At 43.2% G+C, this 22,147-nt stretch overlaps 1 protein-coding gene across 1 annotated transcript in view; it reads left to right on the forward strand.

Moving 5' to 3' along the window:
• Positions 1 to 1,825: 1,825 nt before the first annotated feature.
• NPSR1 (neuropeptide S receptor 1) overlaps positions 1,826 to 22,147 on the forward strand; it is a 52,688-nt gene continuing 32,366 nt past the window's right edge. The window contains exons 1-2 of the mRNA XM_009708803.1: positions 1,826 to 1,966; positions 12,699 to 12,831. Of these exons, the coding sequence (XP_009707105.1) occupies positions 1,826 to 1,966; positions 12,699 to 12,831 (274 nt within the window). The remainder of the gene's footprint in view (positions 1,967 to 12,698; positions 12,832 to 22,147) is intronic.

The following is a 22,147-nucleotide window of genomic DNA, read 5'->3' on the forward strand; positions in this document are numbered from 1 at the left end:
AGGAAGAAGAGCAAAAAAGCTGGTGAGAAGCTTTCAAGAGGCTTGGATGCTACCTAAATACTTCATAGCAGAACTTCAGAATCAACCTGTATGATCAGTCGAAAAAAACTTCAAAAAGATTTCCTCCTCTCTTTTGGATAGTATATTAACAAGCATTTTCCCAATGGTTTTCAGCAAAACATAGTGGTTCTGGGACATTTCTTTTTGTCAGATCACGTTCCAAACTATGCATCATTTGCTGCTGTTAAATATTGATCAGTGACGCGTATGGATTAGTGCTGATCTTTCTCATCACGACTGGTACTGATTATCTGTATGGGCCTGGACCGATTCCCTCCTCTGAATAACTCCAGCATCTCCTGGAGAGGTCTGAATATTGCTCAGATGCTTCTCCGGTCCCTAGAACAGCCTGGTCCAAAGCCCCAGATCCAGACATGTCCCAGCTTGGGAGAGGTTAGAGTCAAAACCTAGACCTGAATTTCACTGCTTGTGCCCCCATCCCCTGCTATTACCGGCCCTGCGAGCTGGAGGGCCCTGCAGCCACCCCTCCCTCACTGCTGATGTAGGTGGAGGTGGGCACAGGCCCACCTGGACCATGGACAGGGATGCCGTGGGCAAGTTGTGGAGATCCCTACTCCAGGAACTGGGAAGAGGGTCTGTTGTGCTGGCCAGAGCAAGGAGGTTAACACCTCCTGAGCATCCCCCATGGCCATCCATGCTTGCACAAGCATAAGCACAGGACCGGGTTCTGCTGTGAGAAGGTCACAGGAAATTGAGTTGGTGGGGCACGGCTGCGAAACCCATCACGTTCTGCTTAGGATTGCGTTGGTATCGAGGCAGACCAGCTCCATAAAGCTGAACAAGTTCTGGACTGACACGCGATTTTGCGCTCCGGTCAGGGAAGGTGTGCACGCTCTCAGCTGCCATCTTGGTGTAACGCCGCTAGCGATAGGGAAAAACATCTGAATCAACAGATGGTGGGTGAGCTCAGTGCCCAGAAAATCAGTGAGTAGAAAGATAATTGATTACCTTGCTCTGAAGAGTCCTTGAGCCTCTAAGCGACACTAGCAGTCTCTAGGAGCCGTACCTTTCCAGACAGACTCTCCGTACGGTGAAGAAAACAAAGCCTGTACTGGGTGTGCAGCACCTTTGAGCTCTTTGCAAAGGTAAGTGCGAAGGCTTATTTATGATTTATTTTATTTTTTTCCCCTTGGTAAAGACAACTTCAGAAGGTAGATAGACACTGACAGGGAAAGTGATAGCTTAAGCCTAAAAATCAGGTCTTGCTAATGCAGGAGAGGGTGTTGGTGCTTGTGTATGGCTATACCGTAATTCTGCAGGTAATCGAAATCAAAGTGGGCTGAGCTAGAGTCGGTAAGCAAAGCTGCTGAGTGGGATAGCCAGGCTCCTGACCTTCATGCAGGGAGGAGGGCCGTGCTTTTACAGGTGTGCCTGACTCCAGAGCTGACGACTTGGGATGCAAGGCAACCCGGAGCCCGTAAGGCACATGGCTGGGTCCACGTGTGCTGACTTCCTTACAGGCTTCTGCTCCTGCTGCTGGAAAGAGCATGTGGACGGCTGTCGTCAGAGTTGTACCGAAGGAAAGCTCAAAGGGACGATGCCAGTTTGGCTTTTTTTTCTTTTTTTCTCTCTCTCTCTTTTTTTTTTTTTCTATTACTCAGCTGCACTGAAGCCCGACGCCTCTGATAGCCGTGGTGGAGCAGTGAGAAGCTGGTTTTGTTGCTGTGCTTTTACAGGAGAAGCCTGGCTGCGTTAACTCTTACAAAAACAAGCACCTAGGCAAGTCGAACAAAACCCAGTAGTGATGGAGGTCAGCTCCACAGAAGCCAACTCCCAGGGAGGCACCGGCTGGCTGGACCTTGCCCTTGTCACCTGTACCGAAACGGTGACTTTCACTGAAGTGGTGGCAGAAGAGGAGTGGGGATCCTTTTACTATTCTTTTAAGGTATTCTTTTAAGGCGTACATTAGTTTTCTCACATGCTTGCAGCTTTGGTGCATTTTCAGCACCTCTGCGGGGAGGCAACTAGGATTATTGAAATTTTTGCCCAGATGTTGGTGATTTTTGTTTTCTCCTGAAAAGACAGCGGATGGCATGTGTGAGGCATTTGCTGAAAAACAGAATAGTTGTAGGAATTGGAGTTCAGACTTTACAGGTCTTAGCCAATTTCCAAAAGGGGATGGTACAGCTTTTCTATAGAGGTATTGTAATTATACATGCATCTTTAACCAAAAGCTTGTATTAGTTTAACACTTCTTTTATGTAATTTCTTATAGCTGTCATCTTGACACAAGGGATTTCTTTTCAATTTTCCAGCTGTCCAGCTGCAACAAACATTGTACACAAGTGAGAGGGTTTTTGTTGTTTGTTTTTTAATCACGAGGGACAGGTTCTAATTAGTTGGCTTGTTTGTTTGTTTTTAACTTGAGTGGGGGATGCAGTGTCTCTTGAAGGCTGCTGTTAAGAAAGCATCAGATGAATCACTCAGTCGTGAATGCTGTTGAATGACATGGGAAGTGTATTCATTCATGTCCAAAAAACAAACATCACCCTTGCAATATGTGCATGTAGGAAAAAGACAAAAGAGGTACTGAAATTCATCTTTCCTTCAGATTTCTGTGCCCGTTGTCATTGCTTAATTTCATGCTGCATGCCACGTGTCACTTTACTCTTCTGGCATGTCGTGCAAGTTAAGTTCAAGTTATTAAAAAGTCTGACTAGGAATCCCCTGCCGTTCCTTCTGGAGCTCAGGACCGAAGAGCTCACTTTCAACTGGAATGATAAAGGCCCTTACATCTTTTGACAATATATTATGTAAAAGGGGATATGTTCAGAGGCAATTTTGATTTCCGTGTGATTGTTAGTGCTCTGGCACAATGCCAGTGGAATCAGTGGAATTACAACAGGTTTCCACCTCTGTTAAGGAAAAAGTTGATCTGTAGTTCTACAATTAATTAGTGAGGGTCTCTTCTAACAAGCTGCTGCTGCTACATTTTTTTGCTTGATAAGACAGTACGTTCTTATCTAGGATTCCAAGGATGAAAAATCTATTTTTTTCCCTCTTTATTTTTTTCCTCTCCATGTTAGTCTCCTAAAATGCTCTTGAAAAAAAAAATCAGAAGTGACAAGCAAAATATTTTTAACAACTTTCTCTTTATGTCCTTTGTTCTTTCCACAGTTAGGGCTGTAAATCTGAACAATGTCATGGGAGCAGTATTTTATAATGGTAAAAGTGACAATTAATTCCATGATTAGAAAGTCCCCAGGCAGAAAAATGCTCCTTAATAGGGGAGATTGAGCAAATTACAATAATTAGGAAACCATGGATAGTCATGCATGCTTGTCCATTGCTAAAGGAAACTTGACTCTGTTAGCTGAGAGCTTCTCATTAGACTTGCACTCCTCTGGCAGATGTCTAGCTCTGGCATACGTAGCATGAACTTTGCAAGGAGGTTCACTGGTTTCACATCAATTACTAGCTGTTGATAGGCATGGCAATATTTTGACTCTGGAGACAAGTGACAGCTGGTGCTGCTGCAGGAAAGGAGGGCTGAAGCACCTGCTCTGATGACTACGGCGTAGGGAAGAGAGGGCTCCCTGCCAGCAATTTCAGCTCTCCGTAAAAGCTCCCATGTGGAAGGTGTTGCTGACTCGGTTGGCTGTCCTCCACCAATGCTGCCCACGTTGTGGCTGTGTCCTTGTCCCTTCCAGCAAACTGAGCAGCATCTCCTTCCTCTTCACAAAGGTCTCATTAAGCAGCTAAAGCAATAAAAGGTTCGGTTTGGAATAGGCTGAATGGATTAAAAAAAACAGAGGTTGATGCTCAAAATGTAGCTACAAGTGGAGTTTTAGGCTTTTATTGAGATTTTCAACATGTTGTAGCCAGCAGCTGACAGTAAAGGCAGGGTGGATGGATGGCCACCACACAGGTTGACCCCAGAGCCTGCGGGCCAGGACGCAGACAGGGCACACAAGTTATTTCTGCTTGGGAAATGCAGTTGTAACCTGTCTTACCATAGGAAAACGTGATCTAAACCAATAAATGGAGACAAGGGAGTGACACTCACCGAGTACCTGGAGCAGTTCCTGTGTTAATGACTTTTTAACGATTTTACCCAATGACAGCTATGTTGAGTATCTCACACACTGCTCAAACTACAGGAGAATGTGCTGGTTTCTTCTTTTCCTCCCATGCTTCAAAAGGACAGCCTGTACCCATCTGAGGTAGTGTCTGTGTTGTTATACTACGGTGGCAATGCGACAAAAGTAAAATAATGCACCTTACAGCATTTCAGTGCCAAAAAGTCCTGTTACAGGCTGAGCGGTGAGTGCTTCCCTGCTCCCCGTTTCAGAAGCATTTGAGTTTCTGTCTATTCCTTTTCAGAGCTTAACAACTAAATCCTGCACTGCTTCGGATTAGAAAGCATTTAGATGCCTTCTTTTTTTTTTTTTTTTTGGCTGGGGAACAGAGCATTTCATCCACTTGGAGGAACGCACATTTTCTTTCTGGTACTCATTACCATAGCTCCTTGGCCAGCTGCTCACCAAAGCTTTACCCATGAAGTTTGTTTTGGGGCCATGGCCACGTGTGCTAATCGGGCTGGCTCTCGGCGTGCAGAGTTGCAGCCTTTGGGGCAGGAGTGGGTGCACCCACGCACCACTCGCCATGCCAGATGAGCTGGTATTTCCCACAGCAAAGGCACTGGCTCATCCCCACCTACGTTCAGGTCTTGTTGCCGTGCTATGGCAAATGGTCCCTGAAAACCCAGATTGTATTTCTTCATGGATGCCTTCACGTGAGGCATCCAGGTAGGTTACTGTCTTAAACCAGAAGAAGTCCTGTTGGCTTTGTCAGCACCAAATTCAGAACAGATGTGCAAATTGGTATTAATTACAGCTCCAACCTCCCAGGCCAAAGGAGAGTTCATTACATCCCTTTACAATCTCCCCCATATGCATTTAATCTAAGTGGGAGTCAGCTGCCCTCTGACAAATACAGGAGTCTGGAAAGAACAGAGATGGTCTGAACACCTGTGGCCTTCCTCCGCTTTAGGACTTTCTTAACTCCATGGACCTGACAAGGTGCAAACCAGAAACCTGCCTGCAGAGAAGCTGAAATCTCAGAACAGGTTTGCCCCGGTTGTTCAGAGGGTTGGGAGGTTTCTAGGGGCTGCAGGAAACACTCCCCCCCCTTGCCAGGACCCCAACAGCCCCGAAGCTTCCCCAGTGGTGGGTGCGTGTGCTCGTCCTCAGAGAGGACTGAGTAGGGCTGATCACATTTTTAAGAGGTCTGCTGAGAAACGGGATGCCCTACATCTATGCAGTAAAGGTTGGAATGCTTGAAAGGAGAAAAGTCCCAACCACTGTTCCTTTCTCGGTGGGACTGTGTTCCCACCATCATCTCCTGCCTCCCAGGAGAATGGGCTGACTTCCATCATCTAGTACATTTTCTTGGTTTTTTTCTGATGTGTAGAGTTGAGCCCTCACCTGTGCAGCAGGACACAAAGGTTTTGTCGTTTACACCCAAGGTTGTTTGGGAAGCCCAATCTCTCCCCTGCCAGGTGGGAACCCCAGCCAGTGGTCTGCATCCCCCTCTCTCTGACCCCATCAGCCCTGGTCCCTGTGCCCCGCAGCATCGCCACAGCAGTGATGCTGAAGTGTTGGGGCTCTCAGGAGGAGCAATGTGCGTAGCGAATCCACCACAACCGATTTTACGCATATAATCTAAATTCCCAGTTTGTTTCAGGAAGGACTGTTTGACTCCCTGCCTGTGACTGTCCTCCCCCCATGCTGTAGCATTCCCTGTACCTGCATGTTTTAGCCCACATAGCTCAGATATTAAACAGGACTGCATAGTCATGCCTGCGTAAGCACAAATCTAAGACCATGTGCTGCTTATCCATGGAGTCTAATGCTCTTTACAAAGGTCAGGGCTTACCATCTCCAGCAAAGAGCTGAGGAGACCAACGCATGGCGAGAAGGTGTGCACAGACTTGTTTTACAGGTAACAAGGGTTTGGCTCCAGGTATCATCCCAGCCTGTTTAAGTCAGAATCTGTTGTCCCTGTCATTTCATCCAAATGCAGGAGTCTCTTTATCTCCAGGAAAGCATTCGCCTATGCTATTGCTCATTTTGATATTCAAGCAAACCTCACAGAGCATCTCATCATTGAATACATAATAGACAAATAATAACGGGTGCTGTCTGGAGTAATTCCAGAGTAATCTCTGCAAATGCAATCATACGTTAAATAGACAAATAATAACAGGTGCTGTCTGGAGTAATTCCGGAGTAATCTCTGCAAATGCAATCATACGTTTTAGAAAAAATAGGCATATCAAATAATTCATAAGTAACTTTGCAGTCTTTCGGTGAGGGGAGAGGAAGAGAATTAAGTAAGTCTACACAAATAAGGTGTCAGGAGATCCTGAATGCAGCCTCTGCAACACGCCGTGATGACTGTTGCTATTCCTGAGATGCTGCACTGGGACTGGAATAGCTGATCAGCTGGTGGAACTGCTGCTGCAGTGCTGTTGGCCAGGCTGGCTTCATCTAGTACTGTAAATGCAACAGCGAAGTGATCCGGCTGTATGACAGCCCGACTGGGGGTAGCGCTGAGCCAACTGATTTGGGTGGTTTTGTACTGGCAACCCTCATACTTCTAATTTTGGCAGTTGTATACTGGCAACCCTCATACTTCTGACTCCGTGGTCCACACAGCCACCGGGTTTGCGTCTATCTGCCTCTCCTATGTAAATATGCCTAGAAAGTATTCGTTTTGCCAGGTTTTTTGAGATGTTTTAATTGTATAGATTAGGCATACTTAATCATTTTCCCCCTCTTTGTGATTAAGAAAAAACAACATTTCACAGTTTTAAATAGGGCTATCAAAATCATACAATTATGGATAGGCCATTGAGTGACCTCATATTATCTCCTCATGTGGAAAATATTCTAGGAAAAACTAGATGGGTACATCATGAAAAAAATATCTTTCCTGAGGACATTAAAATCAGGGATGTCTGTCTGTCTAATTCTGTGGAAGTTTCCTAGGGTGCAGTGGGTGAAAAAAATCCTGCAATAACTGAACAGTACTGTCCCCTTTTATTATGCATCTTGTGCCAAAACACAGCAGAATGGCAAATGTGAACTATCTGCTAGTAAAACTGAATTGTTACCATTTGTTATCGACTGGAAATCGTTCCCTCTATCCCAGTTACACCTATGGAGGCTTTTGGGGCAGGGTGGGGGGTGGATTGTTTAGCTGTTATTTCGGCTCAGAAAGATCACAGTGATTCACATGCGTTAAATGTTGTGCACTGAAAGGACCCTGCCTTATTCGTGATGGTGAAGTCAGAGCTAAGGAATAAATTTTCAAAACAGAGGGGATTCACCAAAAGAGATAGATACGGTTTTGCTAGTTTTCAAAAAGCAGTGAAAGTAATCTTAATAACATAATTACCTCTTTCCATGGGAAGGAGTCCTGACCTAATGAACAGGCTTCTTCAGCTTGTCTCTTTCTCCAAGTCTAAAAGGAGAATTTGCCTTGGAGGTAAAAACTACTGTAAACCCCTGCTTGGAATCAGTCAAGCTGCATGCTACCTGTCTGCCCCAGGAAAACTAATGTTCCTGGCTTGGTTTTTAGGGGGAGCTTTTTGGTTGTGTGGTGGTTTGGGGTTTTTTTTCCTTCCATTCTAAATGGAAGCTGTTAAAATAGCAAATCTGTCCTGAACATTTTCAGTACTGAAAGTTCAAGACTCCAGATCTTCTCTTCTTCCACAGGGTCAAAAAAAATGCACATCTAAACTCCTCCATTTTCTTGCAAGGCCTGCAATTAAAGTGATTAGTTCAGAGGGTGAGATAAGATTTTTCACTTTTTTTTTTTTTTTCCCTCCTTTAAGAAAGTGCAATGCAATCTACTAGTGGTGAACCTGACCACGAGCATGACAGTTCCCCAATTTACGAGGAGATTTATGTGTTCTTCTTACACGTTAAGATCATCCTTACAAAACTGTTTGGTTTGCTCCATGATTACATCTCTCTTACCATCCCAAATGCTGCAATAGGCTATGCTAGAAACATAATTTTAGAAATATACTGAAGGTAAGCAGTAAGACCATTTGCACATTCCCAGGATTTAATCAACTGGCAAGAAGAAGCTGCTCAGAGACTTAAGCATGAATGCTCTTTGACTCAAATCCACATCCAAGCAGAATCCACCTCTTGGTAGACTTAACGCAGCCTATGGATTCAGAAATTTTGTCAGAGCGACAAAACTACAAGCAAAGGAAAATGTACACAATCTTCAGACAGGTTTTCTGGCTTACTTTTCACCCATGAAGAGGCTTGCTTCATTGACTAAAGCTGGTTTTAATCTTAAAGCAAATTAGCAAAACATGAATATGCGCTCCAGATGTCAAGCATTTCCATGCTCCAAACACAGCAGTCTTGTGGAATAGCAGCGCATGCAATGGTTGTAGTCAAGCCAAGTAAATCCTCTTGACTTTGACTTGTTCTGTGACCTTAATTAAGTCACCATCATCTTTAGTTTTTCTAATCTAAAAGAACTGGTGTATGCCACTGATGTCTCTCATGGTATTCTCAGGTAATGTAGTTAGCAATGTCCATCACGAAAGCAACCCTTGCCAAAAGCTTCTAGACAGGGGTTTGGGAGATGTTATTATTTTTCTTCTTATCCAGAATGCCTCTGATGTCCATGCAACACGTTATTAAACAGTGGTTTTCGTAAATCACCTTGCTGAGAATTGTTACAAAAAGAGGATTTTTGCTTGATGAACAAACAAGACCTGAAATGAAACAACTCTATGTCTAAGCAACCTTAAAGTGATGAATAAAACAAAATTAGAGAAAATGCCACTGGAGTGAAGTTCAAGGATCAACCAGCTATCTCTCTAACCTAATAGCTATTTTTAAGACCTTCACAGATGGAGGTTTCACTGACTCAAGCAATCTCTCTCTCTCTCGATGGTACACTTCTAAGTCATTTTTTTAGAAGGATCAACCTGAATTCTGTGCTGCAGTTTGGGTTCACTGATTTTTGGCCAGTCTGCAGTGGATTTGAAGAAAAGATTATTCCTTTCCATTTTTACATCAGTCTTTTTGTGTCTTCAAGGCTATGTTCATATTTTCCTGCAGTCTGCTTTTTGCTAGATTAAGGAACTTAATTCGTTCAGTCTTTTTGCCTGGCTATATCCGTTAGACTGTTGTCAGCTCATTGCTCTGTGCCTCTCTTGAAGCGGGATGCCCAGGAGTGGCCATAGTACACCTACCAGGTACAGTGGAAGGATTAGAGCAGAGGCACATGAGTTTAGGGTCGATCCCATGATGGTGGTTGCTGCTTTCATGGTCGGGTGACGTTATTAACTCATGTTCCGCTTGTGGGGCACTTTACGTGCTGCGTGAGGGGGAGATGTTTTGAAGGCTTGCCCAACCCCATGTGGTGATTACACCCACTGCATTGTAGAGTCCTGCACTTCTCCTTTGTCGAACAGCATCTTGTTTTTTTTCCAGTGCATGTTTCCAATTCATCAAGGTCTTTTTGAATTCTAAGCCTAGCCTCCGTGAAGGCCTTTATCACGGTGGGCATCCCATTAATAACCGCAGAAGTTTTCGTTCTGCAAGCTAACACAGACTGAGAGAGGCTGCAGTAATTTAAGTTGCCTATTATTATAGCTCCTTAATGTCCAAGAATTAGTTCTTTTTCTCTTCTCTCTGAATGGCAGCTACCACAAATAGATTAATAGAAACTTTGGCTTTATTCCTTTGTCTACAGCCTTTCAAACTTATCTCTGCTATGTTCGGCTTTTGCACCTTTTAGGTTATCTTTGTAGTCTGGTTTAATTGTATATTTCCGTAGAGGCTTAGCCTAGAATTGCTTAACTGTTAAGCACTGCTTTTTGACTTGGCAGGAGGGGATTTAAACTGACCGTATGTGCTGCACCCCTATGGTGGGGAAACACCCCTCTAACACAGTCTCTGTCACTCCATAGCTGTCTCTTCTGTGGGAATTGTAAGAAGGTTTGAGGGTCAGAGCCTTGTTCTGTTCGTACTCATATCAGTATCATACAGGAATACATAATTTCTTTCAAGAAAATGCTCTCCTGATTTTATACCAGAGAAAATAGGAACAAGTCTCCCCCCTCAGTTTTCTTCACGTGTGAAAGATCTTTTCTGAAATGGAAAAGACAAACTAAACCCTGAGGACAACTCACTGATTTCAAGGGCGAAAGTGATGTGACATCTTATCTTTTAAAATTGTAATTACTTTCAAAAAAGACAATTCCAATTTCTGTACAAAGCAAAGCTTCCCCAGAAAAATAGTTCCACCATACCTCTGCCACACATTTTGAAGGGGATTTGTTTCCAAGAAATTCATGAGATTTGCAGACACCCAAAAGGTGGGGTTTTCTTTCTCTAAAAGCATCCAGCCCACACAAGTTGTCATATCTAGGTCACTCTATAATCAGCGGAGACATCCACCCCAAGGTAGGTGAGAGGAATGGTGACTCATCTCTGAGATACTGCTATTACCGAGACTACACAATGACAATTTACAGTAGTTGTCTCTCTTTAGACCTTTAAAGTTAGGTGCGATGACCCAAATGGTAGCTCACGCTGGCAAAAGCTATGCTGGGAGAAGTGAAACCATCCAAACACAGCCTTCAGTGTACGCTTAAGCTAATCTCTGGGTTCAGGCACAGATCGCAACCTCAAATTGCTCGTACACTGGGTCTTGCCTTTCCCGCACGCCCGCACAACCCACAGGGTAGCGTGGCCACCTACCAGCAGCGAAGCTGAGCCTGGTACCCACAAGTGGGTCCCCAGCAGAGGGGGGACCATGGCTGCCAGCCAGGAGGGGACTAGAGCTGAGGAGGCACAAAAGCTCACGGCAAAGCAAGAAGATCCTTGCCCCTGCTCCTTTCATTTCACCTTCACTCCCCATGCTCACAGCTGAGCCGTCCTCTCTTTGCGGGCAGCAGGAGCCCTGGTTTCTGCTCACCCATGACAAAGCCATGGGTTAGTGGTTGCCAAATGCTTTCAATGAATGTTCTCCTCTCCATCATTGACCCAGTCAGGTAGGCACGGGTCTCGTTGACAGCCTCCACCCCCCACCTGCTCAGGACAGTGACCTTCTGTAGGGCCAGCAACTGGGACCCCTCTTCAACTGCAGCCCTTACCTGTCTCCTCCCTTTTACACCAGCTCCCACGTTATTTGGTTTGGTGTCAGGAACTGGAAGACCCCAAATGACTGCGTTGACATAACCCAAAACTCATCCCAGTTGTTAGGATGTGAATCCAGGTGACCGAGGCACCTGAAGTGTGGGAAAACCACAAGAAGGAGGAGCAGGGGCTGAAGGCTCCTCTGTGTTTTGTTCATACGGAGTGTCTCCTCCTGAACATTGAAGGTAGAGGTCTGCTCGGGAGCAGAGGCTCTGGGAGAGGGGGTCCCTTATGGAAATTGGGTTTACCTTTATAAATACCAGTTCTGCTGAGCCACATATGTATTTTTTCTCTCTTTGACTCTAATAATAATAATGTGTTTATTCTTGCTGCTGGATACATTAGGATTTTTTTTCTCCTGAGCTCCCTTGCTCTACATCTTTCAAACCTGTTACTAAGAAAAATCCCCTCTCTTCTACTCGTCTTTGCAGAAGAGCAGCAGAACCACCTCCCTCCATGCCACCACATACAGCTTTACAGAGGACAGGTTTTTAGAAGTGAGATTTTTGCAGAGATGCAGACTATTTTGTCCCAGCTGCCCCTATGCTCCCCAGACTGGAGGTTTCTCAGGCTCTGAGCTGGCTGGCTGCTACGGAGAAAAAAAAAACTTCGCACTCCCACATGGCAAGGGGAAACCTGCCGAGTGGCCACTGAAAAGTAACTATCCTGCATCTAGAGAGGCCCAAATTGGGTTTTGGCAGGCCAAAAGGAGGGAGAAGATTGGGCATGCACTCACAAAACAAGCAAAAATGGGTACGTATGCCCTTGTTCTTGCAGCCAGAGGATCCTGATGTTTTGAGAGCACAAATAACAGCTTTTTTCCTTATTTTCCTTCCCTTGTACACAGTACCACTAGGGGACGTTTTGTCATCACCTATCGCTCGCTCCTCAGTTTGACTTTTCCTTACAGTGGGTCATGCCTTCTTTTCAGTCTCGGTGAACATCTAGATCATGGAGTGGGATGCCTGAGTTTCGTAGGGCTTGTGGGTGACCCAGCCTCACTGGAGCTGGGAAGGAGAGAAGTATTTATTTCCTCCATTTCTCCAAAGGAGCCCATCTATCAATATTCCTTACAAAGCGAGGCAGCTAGTTATTTCACAGCTTGCTGGAGCAACACGAGAAAACGGAGGGCTGCCTCTCATTTTAGCATTAAGTGCCAAACACAGACACTGCTAGTGGTTTTGTGAAGGTAGAAGTAACACACAGCCACTGCAAATCAAACTGGAATGAACATCACCAGCAGTGATGCATGTTAAGTATTTTCTGAAAGAACAAGAATATCTTTTAGACTAAATAATTAGAAGTCAATTGGAAAAACGCTCATTTCACCCCTTATTTCCACTCTCATCTCATTTGTCCTGGTATAACTGACTGGCTTAACCCAAGTCACTACTTACCCACCTACTGATATGCTTTTTCTCCTTCTCTCCAATGCAGACAGAGCAGCTGGTGACTCTTTGGATTCTCTTTATTGTCACAATTGTTGGAAATGCCACTGTGCTCTTCTCTACCTGGAGGAGGAAGCGGAAATCTCGAATGACCTTCTTCGTTACACAGCTGGCAATCACAGGTAGCGTATGGGAGGGGAAAGGGCATCTGAACCGTGCAAGAATCACTATTAAAATGACAAATAAGAAAATGTAAGTCGAGTGGTGAAGAATTCAGTTGCCACCTGATGTCCAGCTGCGACTTGCATTAAGACAGGTGGATGGTTACTTATCTTAGGGCTCAGTCTGCCTCTGGTCTAAAAAGATGTTGTTAGATGTAGTAGTGTCTGTGTCAGATGCAGCAGCTGCAACTCATTGATTTCACTGAATCTTATCTTCCACTCTGAATTTGCATCCACAGTTCCCAGAAGTTATGTCCCCAGCTGTTGTCATGGAACTGTTTAAATTAAACTAGTTTAAGATGAATCTCTTGTGTTTTTCTACTAAAAGGCTTTCTAAAGTACTTCATAACGATATTGCTCCATCAGTTACGCTCTTGCATTGAAGAGTGAAAATAACTTCATGTTGTCTGGTTTAACCAAGTAAGGGAAATATAAAAATGGAGATGTGGAGAGGAATATATTTAGCTAATTTTTTTTTGAATGGGAAAAAAGGATGCTGATCCAAGAACTTTGTAGTCTTTAAATGAAATGGAAAATGTCCAGAAACCTGGTTTGTAAAATGTCCATCTCAGCAGCTAGCAAAGGAAACAAGCATAAGCAGCACATTGTTTCTCTGTGGCCTTGAATGGACTAAATTTGTGGGGTTTTAAGTTTCCCAAGGGAAAATATGTGCTGTTTCTATAACAGTGTCCTGCTACTAATCCCTACTTACAAGACAGCTGTGTTGTATTGTTTGTGTATATAGAATATATTTATATGCTTTCTGTTGCTTTTTTGGTAAGATAAGGTAGGAATTACAGCACTTTTCCACTAAAGAGCTATTTAGTACGCTGATCTCCCAGCAATATTGCATCCTCGCCATTGCATTTGATGTCTGTTTAAACCAGTAAAGCAAAGGACTACACTCCCCAATTTTCAACACGCATTCTTTGCAAGTAAATGAACTCCTGCTCATGGTCTCAACCATGTCGGCCTGGGAGCTTGTCCCATTTGAAGAATTACTCTCAGTTGAAAGAAGGTTTGCAAAGTAACGCAGAGGGACTGGCCCATAACTACAGGTGATGTAGGAATTATTGCAAGGTGAGGAGGTGAAGGTTTGCAGTGACTTCCCTTCTGAAGTGCTGATGGGTGGTTTTCCTATTTCCCTGTGAGTCATCTCAAATAAACGGTTTCACTTCTTCTCTCGGTTGTGACTTTCACGCCACTACCTTCATGTCCCAGCGGTATTTTCCATCAGGTAAGGCATGTCGATGCAGCCTCACAGCACAGTTTGGAAGCATCAGTCACAGATCAAGTGTTACAGTGTTCACAGGAGTTCTAAAATAGCCAGTCTTTGCTCAAAGAGCTCCCAATCCCGGATGGATATATGGAAGAAGGTAAAAGGTAGGCAGCCAAGCAGCAGTACAGGCAAGGAGCAGAAGAGCAACTGAAGCCCCAGATAGACACCATCCATTTTCTACCTACGGTCATCAGTAAGCGAAGTACCGGGGGCAACTGTCATGAGAAGGGCTTTGGAAGAGGGGAGGCTGGAAAACGAGCCTGGGTGTCCATCTGACACAGAGGGCACGAGGGCTGGGCTTGCTGCCAGAGCAAAGGCACAGGTAATACGTACACCAGCACGGTAATAGAAGATGGGTCCTAATAACAAGAGCTCAATTAAACAGTAAAGGGTCTTGTCCTAGCAAGAAAACAAATGTATTTACTGCAGCAGAGAAAGAACCAGCTTAAGGACACGGGTGTCCAGGTCAACGGAATAAAGCAAGAAGTAGGCACAAGTGTCTGGACCAGAGCAGCTCAAAAAAAGGCTGGTCCACTTGAGGTGAACTCGGAGGAGGCTACTGTTGTTGGTGTGGTGGGTAAGGGTAAGGGTGGGAGTTTTGCCAGTTTGGACCCATAGGAAAGGCTGACTTTTTGGATTAGAATGGAGGTGGATAGAGAGCTATTCACTAGGGGTTCAAATACCAGCTACATGAAGGGAGGGGAAGGCATTGCAAGTGCTGTTTTGAGGGAACTGGAATAATCAGTGGCAAAGACAACAAGGCAAATATCCCATTAGGTGTGGGCAGCAAATGGTGCCATATAGCTGAAGTTGAAAGGTTGACTGAGGTCCATGTGTTCCACTTGCTGGTTCTTCTGACGTCCCCTTCCCTAAAATTCCCCTTGACTTTCAAACTCAGAGCTTCAAAGTGCCCGAGTTCAACAGTCTGTTCCATTTCATATTACAGAAATTCACAGAGAAAACTCACTTGACATTCACATCTGCAATGTTAAAAGAAGTAACACCAGCATGAACAGCAAGGCTCCTTTCAAGCAACGTTGACTTCTTTTCTGTGATGCAGGAGTCAGAACTCTAATTTATCTTCCCGCACCAAGAGTTCCTGTCAGTATTTTGGCACAAAGAAATGACTTAATTCCTGAAATGGAGCCATTTCACTTTCTTATCTTCAAAAATATTAATAAGAACAAAGCAAGCTGGCAACAGTCACCATCCTTTCACAACAAGTTATGAGGTAGACGCAGAACATTATGAAAACACTGGCTTGTCACATTGCTTTGACAGGCCAGGCATATTTAAATCCTACCAACTAAAGCCTAATCTCCTGGCACATAGCTTCTGCTTAGTCAATATTACTACTAGATCTATTTTAAGAGTCTTAAAATATTTATTATTTCTGCCCCAGTAGCAGAGAGAAGAATAATGGATATAGCTTTATCAATGCAGGCGTTTCAAAGCCATTTAAAAACTTTTTTGTCTATTGATCTCTAGCTCGATAGTTGAGTGGTGTCCTCAATTTTCACGTCTTCCCACTAAGATAGTACCAAAATGAAATGAAAATATAGCCTTCGTATTAGAATAAACAAGGTATTCAAAGCAAATTTTGTGTAATCCATGAATAGGAAATGAGCACTGTTGTTCTCCTTGTCTGGTTGCCAAGCCAGATGCAGAAATAACTAACTGATTGAGGCTTCTTTCAACACCGCCAGAATTCAGTGGCTCAACCCACTCGGCAAATTCAGAGATAAGATTCGTACTGATCCCTTACGACACCGTAGCTCAACGTGGTGCTTGAGGCTGCAGGGGTCTGTAGGAATGTGAGTAATCCCTTCAACTTCAATGTGCTTAAAGATGTTGCTGAAGCCTGGATTCCGAATATTTCATATTAAATATATGCCTATGCAACACCCGGGTCAGTACTTCATTGAACTCTATGTTTAACTCTCAGCTCATGCATAAATCTCTTTGAAATTATCTGGGAATTAAGCACTAGGAAATCAGCCAGGAGTTAACAGCTGAGTTTTGAACAATACTACTGATCACTCAGTATCAGCTAATTTAACAAAGAGGAATATTGCCATGTTTGCCTTGTGTTCACTTTTCTTTCGGGCATATTCCTTTTTTATAAAAATGTTTTTCTTAGAAACAAGCTCATCTGTGAAGATTGAAACTAAAGCTAGGTTTCCTGCAGCTTTCTATCTCCAAGGCAATATAGTTTCTCAGAAAGTGTAAGCTCTGAAGATTACCCTGCAAGGAGGGCATTTCTAAACACTTCTTCCCAAACAGATTTTTTTCTGAGTTTAGCACAAGTTATGCTCCTGGCGTAGCTGTCTCTCCTGGCAGGAAACCTCTCGCGTCTCCCTCTACCTGATGCCATTTCACATCACTTCAGACTCAGTGTCTTTAAGATCTTTGCCTCTGACTGAATTCACCGAGTGGTTCAAGATCACAGAGTGGGGTCTGACAGATGGGTGAGTCCACAGGCGCTGTACCACACTGGAAATTTTCAAGTGAAACATAACTGTTTTCAGAAAAGGTGGTTTGTCCACAAGTTTGTATCTATTTAGATCACTTTACCCAGCTCTACCACATGAAGGCCTTCTTAACTCTACTCTCAAAATGTAAAAGCAGCAGAAATGAGCATATATAAAACAAAATTATTTGAGTAGCATTGGACAAGGAATGTCATTTATTGGCTAAACAGTCCAGTCAATAAAAACTGTTATTATTTGATCAATTCTAAAACCAATCAAGCAATACATTAAAAAAACTGCTGAAAAGTATTTCACTTCTCATTATCCTTCGTCCAGCTTCAAATACTACTGACAGAGTATTTAAGTTCCTTTTAATGACCAAAAGTGCATAGTTTATTGAGGTTTTTTTCCTCCAACATTAATATCTGGAAGGTTGGAGCTGGAAATGTCATGACCATTAGTTGTGTGAGTTTCTCTTTTTGTTCCAACATTTATCAGAAATCAGCACCTTAAGAACAGTGTTAGATTTTGTCCATTGTTAGGGGTAAAAATACATGTAGGCACTTTACAGGATGCCAAATTTTAAGCCATAGGGTGACAGACTTACGTAGGTATTGCTGTGGCTGTAATGAAGAGGGAAAATAAAAAGAACATCAACTTATATGTAAACAGAAAAAGAAAAGATGACCTGTAAAGGTACTTAGCTACAGTCTATATTGTGATATAAATACCAAATCCTAAGGAATGACTTGAGAATGACAATAAAAAGAAAAGGAGTTATTTTAAAAAGTGTTTTGGTTAAATACGTGCATCTAAGTCTACTGCTACAACAGGTAAACATGAACAAGCACATTAGAAATTGTCCTTCCTTTCTTCTCTTCTGTGTTTTTTTTTTTCTACTACCCCAAAACCGCTATGGCACTGACTGCTTTAATGGGCTGTGCTGTCCTTCAATGTTTTTTTTCCTTGTCCGTGTGACTTGAAGGAATGAAGATGACTTGTTACTCCCTGATCTGTACAAAAGCTTAATACAATAACACTATTACCAAAATTAACATGTAGAACAATTTTAAAAGATAATTGTCTCTGTTCCAGCTTTTGATCTGGAAAAACGTACTTGTAATACTTCCGCACTTCAGAGAAATTGTACATACGAATTCATCAGTTTTACAAGTACCTTAGACATCACAGTGATTACGAGCAGTGGAAGTTAATTGCATAGGGCCAATTAGCAGCTAACTCAGCAAGTCACCTTAATGGAGGTGGAGCGTTGGCAGCCAAAGAGCCCATAGCGTTCCCAGTTATACTGGAAAACTAATACCTTGCCAGCTGGGTCTTGGCTGGAACGAAACTGATTTACATGATTACCACCCAAGACACAGAAACCTAGTGCAGGCTGCTGAACTGAAATAGAGTTTATTTCAACAATTGCCAGGAATCTGTGGCTTTCTCCTCTTTCCACATATCTATTTTCTGCTAATTTGTGGGGAAAAAAATGAAAGCTGAGGAAAGGTGAGAGGTGTCAGGACCCTACCTGCAGAAAAGAAGACTTGGAGGAAGTTACAATTGCACTGCAGAATTCATTGATAAAATTGAAAGAAGGATATCTGCATTTCTTATGGTCATTATGTCCTAAAACCTCTTGAAAGTGCAATTAATGTACAGTAATGAAAGGGTCTCTGCTAATGGATCGCCTGTGTTCTACACTACATGTTCCTGCCACTACTGAAAAAGATATGTCAAAATTGGAAAGGAAGGGTGTAATTCGTTAGTATTTCCTCAGGCACAGGCACTGAATTTTGCTGGAGTACCCAATGGCATCTAAATCCCCCAATTTTGGATGCAGCCTGATCCCCTAACACCCAGCTGGAAGTCCAACAACCCTACAAAGCACCTGAGTGTGCACACGGCTGGGAAAACAGGGAAAGAAATAGATGATATCCACCTTTCCTCTGCAGGCTAGAGAAAATATAGCATTTAGTACAACTGTTCATTTTGCATTCACAGAATAAATGAGAATCAATTTACCAAGAGCAAAAATGGTCTTCAGGAGTAAAGACAGCAATATTAACATTACTTACTTACTCAGTGCATCCCAGGAAACTATGTCAAGTTCTCCGGACTGGGACTGAATAAGAAAATTCATTGCATGGCTGCATTAGTTACCTGGAGAAGCAGCAATCATTTTCCATCCTGATTCTGCCACGAAAACTAATTCAGTAACTGGAAAACAACATGGGACTTACTTTCAGTTAGGTATGTATTAGTGTACCCCTCCCAAAACTGAGACATAATGCAGGATAAGATAAATGTGGTCACTGCTTGCAATACCCCCTGGTAGCACGTGGCAAACTAGATTTGATATCCATTGCCATTTCTGGTGATTTAATACCACCTAGCAGAAACTCAAATTCTCCTTTGAACTTTAACTCAGACTTGAAGATGAGTCATAGTACCCTAGATCGTAATGAGTAGCTTGGATACTGATGCTATACAATTCCAGTTTGATATTATGAATACTGTTTTACTCTACTCTTAGATTTCTTATATGAACAGTCAGGAATATTTCTGTATGTCTATTTATAATCATTCTTGTCTGCATGTATGCTTAGTCAACACAAGACTCAATCTTTCCTGAGAAAAAGAGAAAACATCGAATACATACATCCCTCTTAAAATGCATTTTCTCCAGAACCAAGGCTGAAGTAGATGGGGTAAAAAGTGGAATATCCTCAGAAGTTAGACAAGGAAACCAAGAGTGAGCATTAGCATCAAAATTGAGTGACAGAAAGAAACTTTAGGCAAAGGAGGAGACACAGTCTCTTTGGGGGTATCAGGACTTCTGTTTCACAGTGTTTGGTCACACAGCCAAAGGAAAATGGTCATGGAAAACAAAGTAGATTTCCCGTTTTAGAGGGGAAATCATGAAGCTAGAGGTCTGACATGGAGACCTTGGCATCCTGAAAATACATTGCTCCAATCCAGCCTAGTAGTGTAGGAACAGTGGACTTGGGACTAGCACACAAACATTCAGTCTAATTACACAACTTCTTTGTGAGGTTTAATGTAAAAGAAACCACCTTTGGTGCAAAATGAACCTTCCTTGAAAAAGTAAAGTTATGCTCCCACAAGATCGAGGCTCTAAGAAAAAAGGTGGTGTTGCAGGACTGGCAGTAATCCTGTGGTCCAAGGCAGTTGGATTGCCTTTGCCTTCTGTGTACATGGGCAAGAGAACTGGAGTCAGGGAAGTATGCCAGGAAAGACAAAGAAACAGCGATGGAGCTGATCTCGATGCGGGAACCAGGGAGTTTTAGTCTAGAATACGGCACCCCAAAGAGCAGACTGGGTAGTGCCTCACCAGGGAGCTCTTGTAGAGCTGGGATAGTGAAGAAATGAGCTGTAAGTTTGCTGACAACTACTTCTTCTGTTTTAGTTTCCAATTCCAAACCTAATTCAAAGTTGGTTTAGCCAGCCTGGACCCAAGCTTGTGTAATCTATATTTTGCCTAATGCTTATGTATTTTTAGATACCTTCTTAAGGGCTCACTGGGAAGTCCAGGGCTGGACACAATATTCACGTTTGCTGTGACTCTATCCATCGTAGCTCACTGCAGTAGGAAGCGGTAGCAAAAAAAACCCCAAAGTGCTGTATCTATAACAGTAGAATGCAATGTCCCTCCTATTAATGGAAATATAAAGATAATGAGCTCTCCAAATTTGCTACTGGAAGCAAGAATGGTCATCCACTTAAAAACCTGGTAATGACTGTTATTTATACAGCCTACTTTAATCTTACAAATGCAGGAACAAGATGTCCATGATTCATGGTTTGTAATTAATGCAATCACAACCCACTAGGCAGACGTCCTTAAACCATCATTTTTCAGCCTGTTGTCTCTGAGCAGTGGTCTTCAGATCCCTCACAGGTAGCAAAAAACCCTCTCTGCAGCATAGCTCCAAGTATAGAACTGAGCTCTCTGCAGACAAGGAGAACTCATGAAAAAAACCCCAACTCTTCTTTCTTCAATGTACAGCATCTAAATACCACACTCAACTGTTCCAGAAGGCGACAGTTTGTGTGTTCGTCATCCATAGGTGCTCAGAGTGGGATTTTCAGAGCATCTAGAGATATAAACTGTATCCCCCCTGCAACTGCAAAATGGCAGACACACTCTCCCAGCTTGCCGGTAGTTCCAGTACCAATTTCAGTGTGGGATACGGTGATCTGGAGTTTTTTTTTCACGTTGCACAAGATCTCCTGGGACCCTGGGAATTCAGCAACAAAGAAGAGATGCCCTCATTTCATCTGCATCTCAGTCACTATAACACTCTCAAGCCAGAGAAGCCTTTTTTAACTTTTATTTTGTGGAGCCATCGCATATTTTCAGTAGAGGTGTGGATTCCTGTAGAAAGAATTTTAGTCTTTCCTTATATAACCTTTAGGGACTTAATAGGCTTTAGTCCACAAATCCCCCTGCTTCTGAAGCAGAGGAAAACTAGTTACAGTATGCCTATAAATATTCAATACAGTACTCAGTGATTATTCCTCTGCAGCATATATGTATGTTTAGAACCAGAAGCAGGCACCAGACTTCTGTTCCTAAGTCACCCAGGAGTGCCTTTGAGTGCCACCCCTAAGGCTTGGGCCCTCTTTCTGGGAGGAACACTCACTCTCCTATCTAGACCAAAGCCATCAATTTATCAAATATGAACATTTAGAGCTGGGAGTGGAGGATGGGGAAGGGAGCATTGGAGATGGGGAAAAGAAGGCAGTACGGTTTACTCATTATGAAAGGGAAAGTATAGTCCACTAATACACGAAAAGGGAAAAATAAGTTCCCTTCTGGGGGAAATAATATGCCAATAGAGAAATTGGTTTGGGGGATAAAGATCTTGAGGTCAACTGAAAAAATAAATAATATGTTGACAATTTGATACTGGCTAAATTGGTGCCTGGTGTCTGTGTGGAGGTCTTAGACATTCCAACGTCTTCTGCATCCTTTATAACCGTGATTTACAGAAAGACTACTTAGGCTACAAAACCCGGACCCTGTAGACAGTATAAAGTTAATGCTTAGTTTACAGCAGAAATAGGCAAGATAGACAAAAGATGAAGAGAATTACAGCGAGTTTTACAGCAAAAATCTACAATGAGGGAAAGAATAGACTGAACCCAGGGCAGTTGCCATGATGGGAAGGGTCCGCAGCATGCTGTATCCTTGCTTTCCTCTGCCTGGGGAAATCTGCAGGCCACCTGCACAGGGTCTGATGTTGAGAGAAAGCACATCCTCAGATGAACTCCTAGTTCTTTAGGTAAAGGAGTAAACTCACATGTCTGGACGTCACATTCATGGACCTTGCTGAGCAAGGGATGACCTCAGGAGAGGGGAAGACGGCTGATTAATGCATGCAGAAACTAAAGCAATATGCCATTTCCTTAGTGAACATCAAGGATGTCTTTAAAATAGCTCCATCGTTATTTTACCGAGTGAAGCACTTACAGCACATGGGCACAGAAAGCCCTCTTT

The sequence above is a fragment of the Cariama cristata genome, unplaced genomic scaffold (assembly GCF_000690535.1).
Source record: "Cariama cristata isolate BGI_N322 unplaced genomic scaffold, ASM69053v1 scaffold501, whole genome shotgun sequence".
Taxonomy (NCBI): domain Eukaryota; kingdom Metazoa; phylum Chordata; class Aves; order Cariamiformes; family Cariamidae; genus Cariama; species Cariama cristata.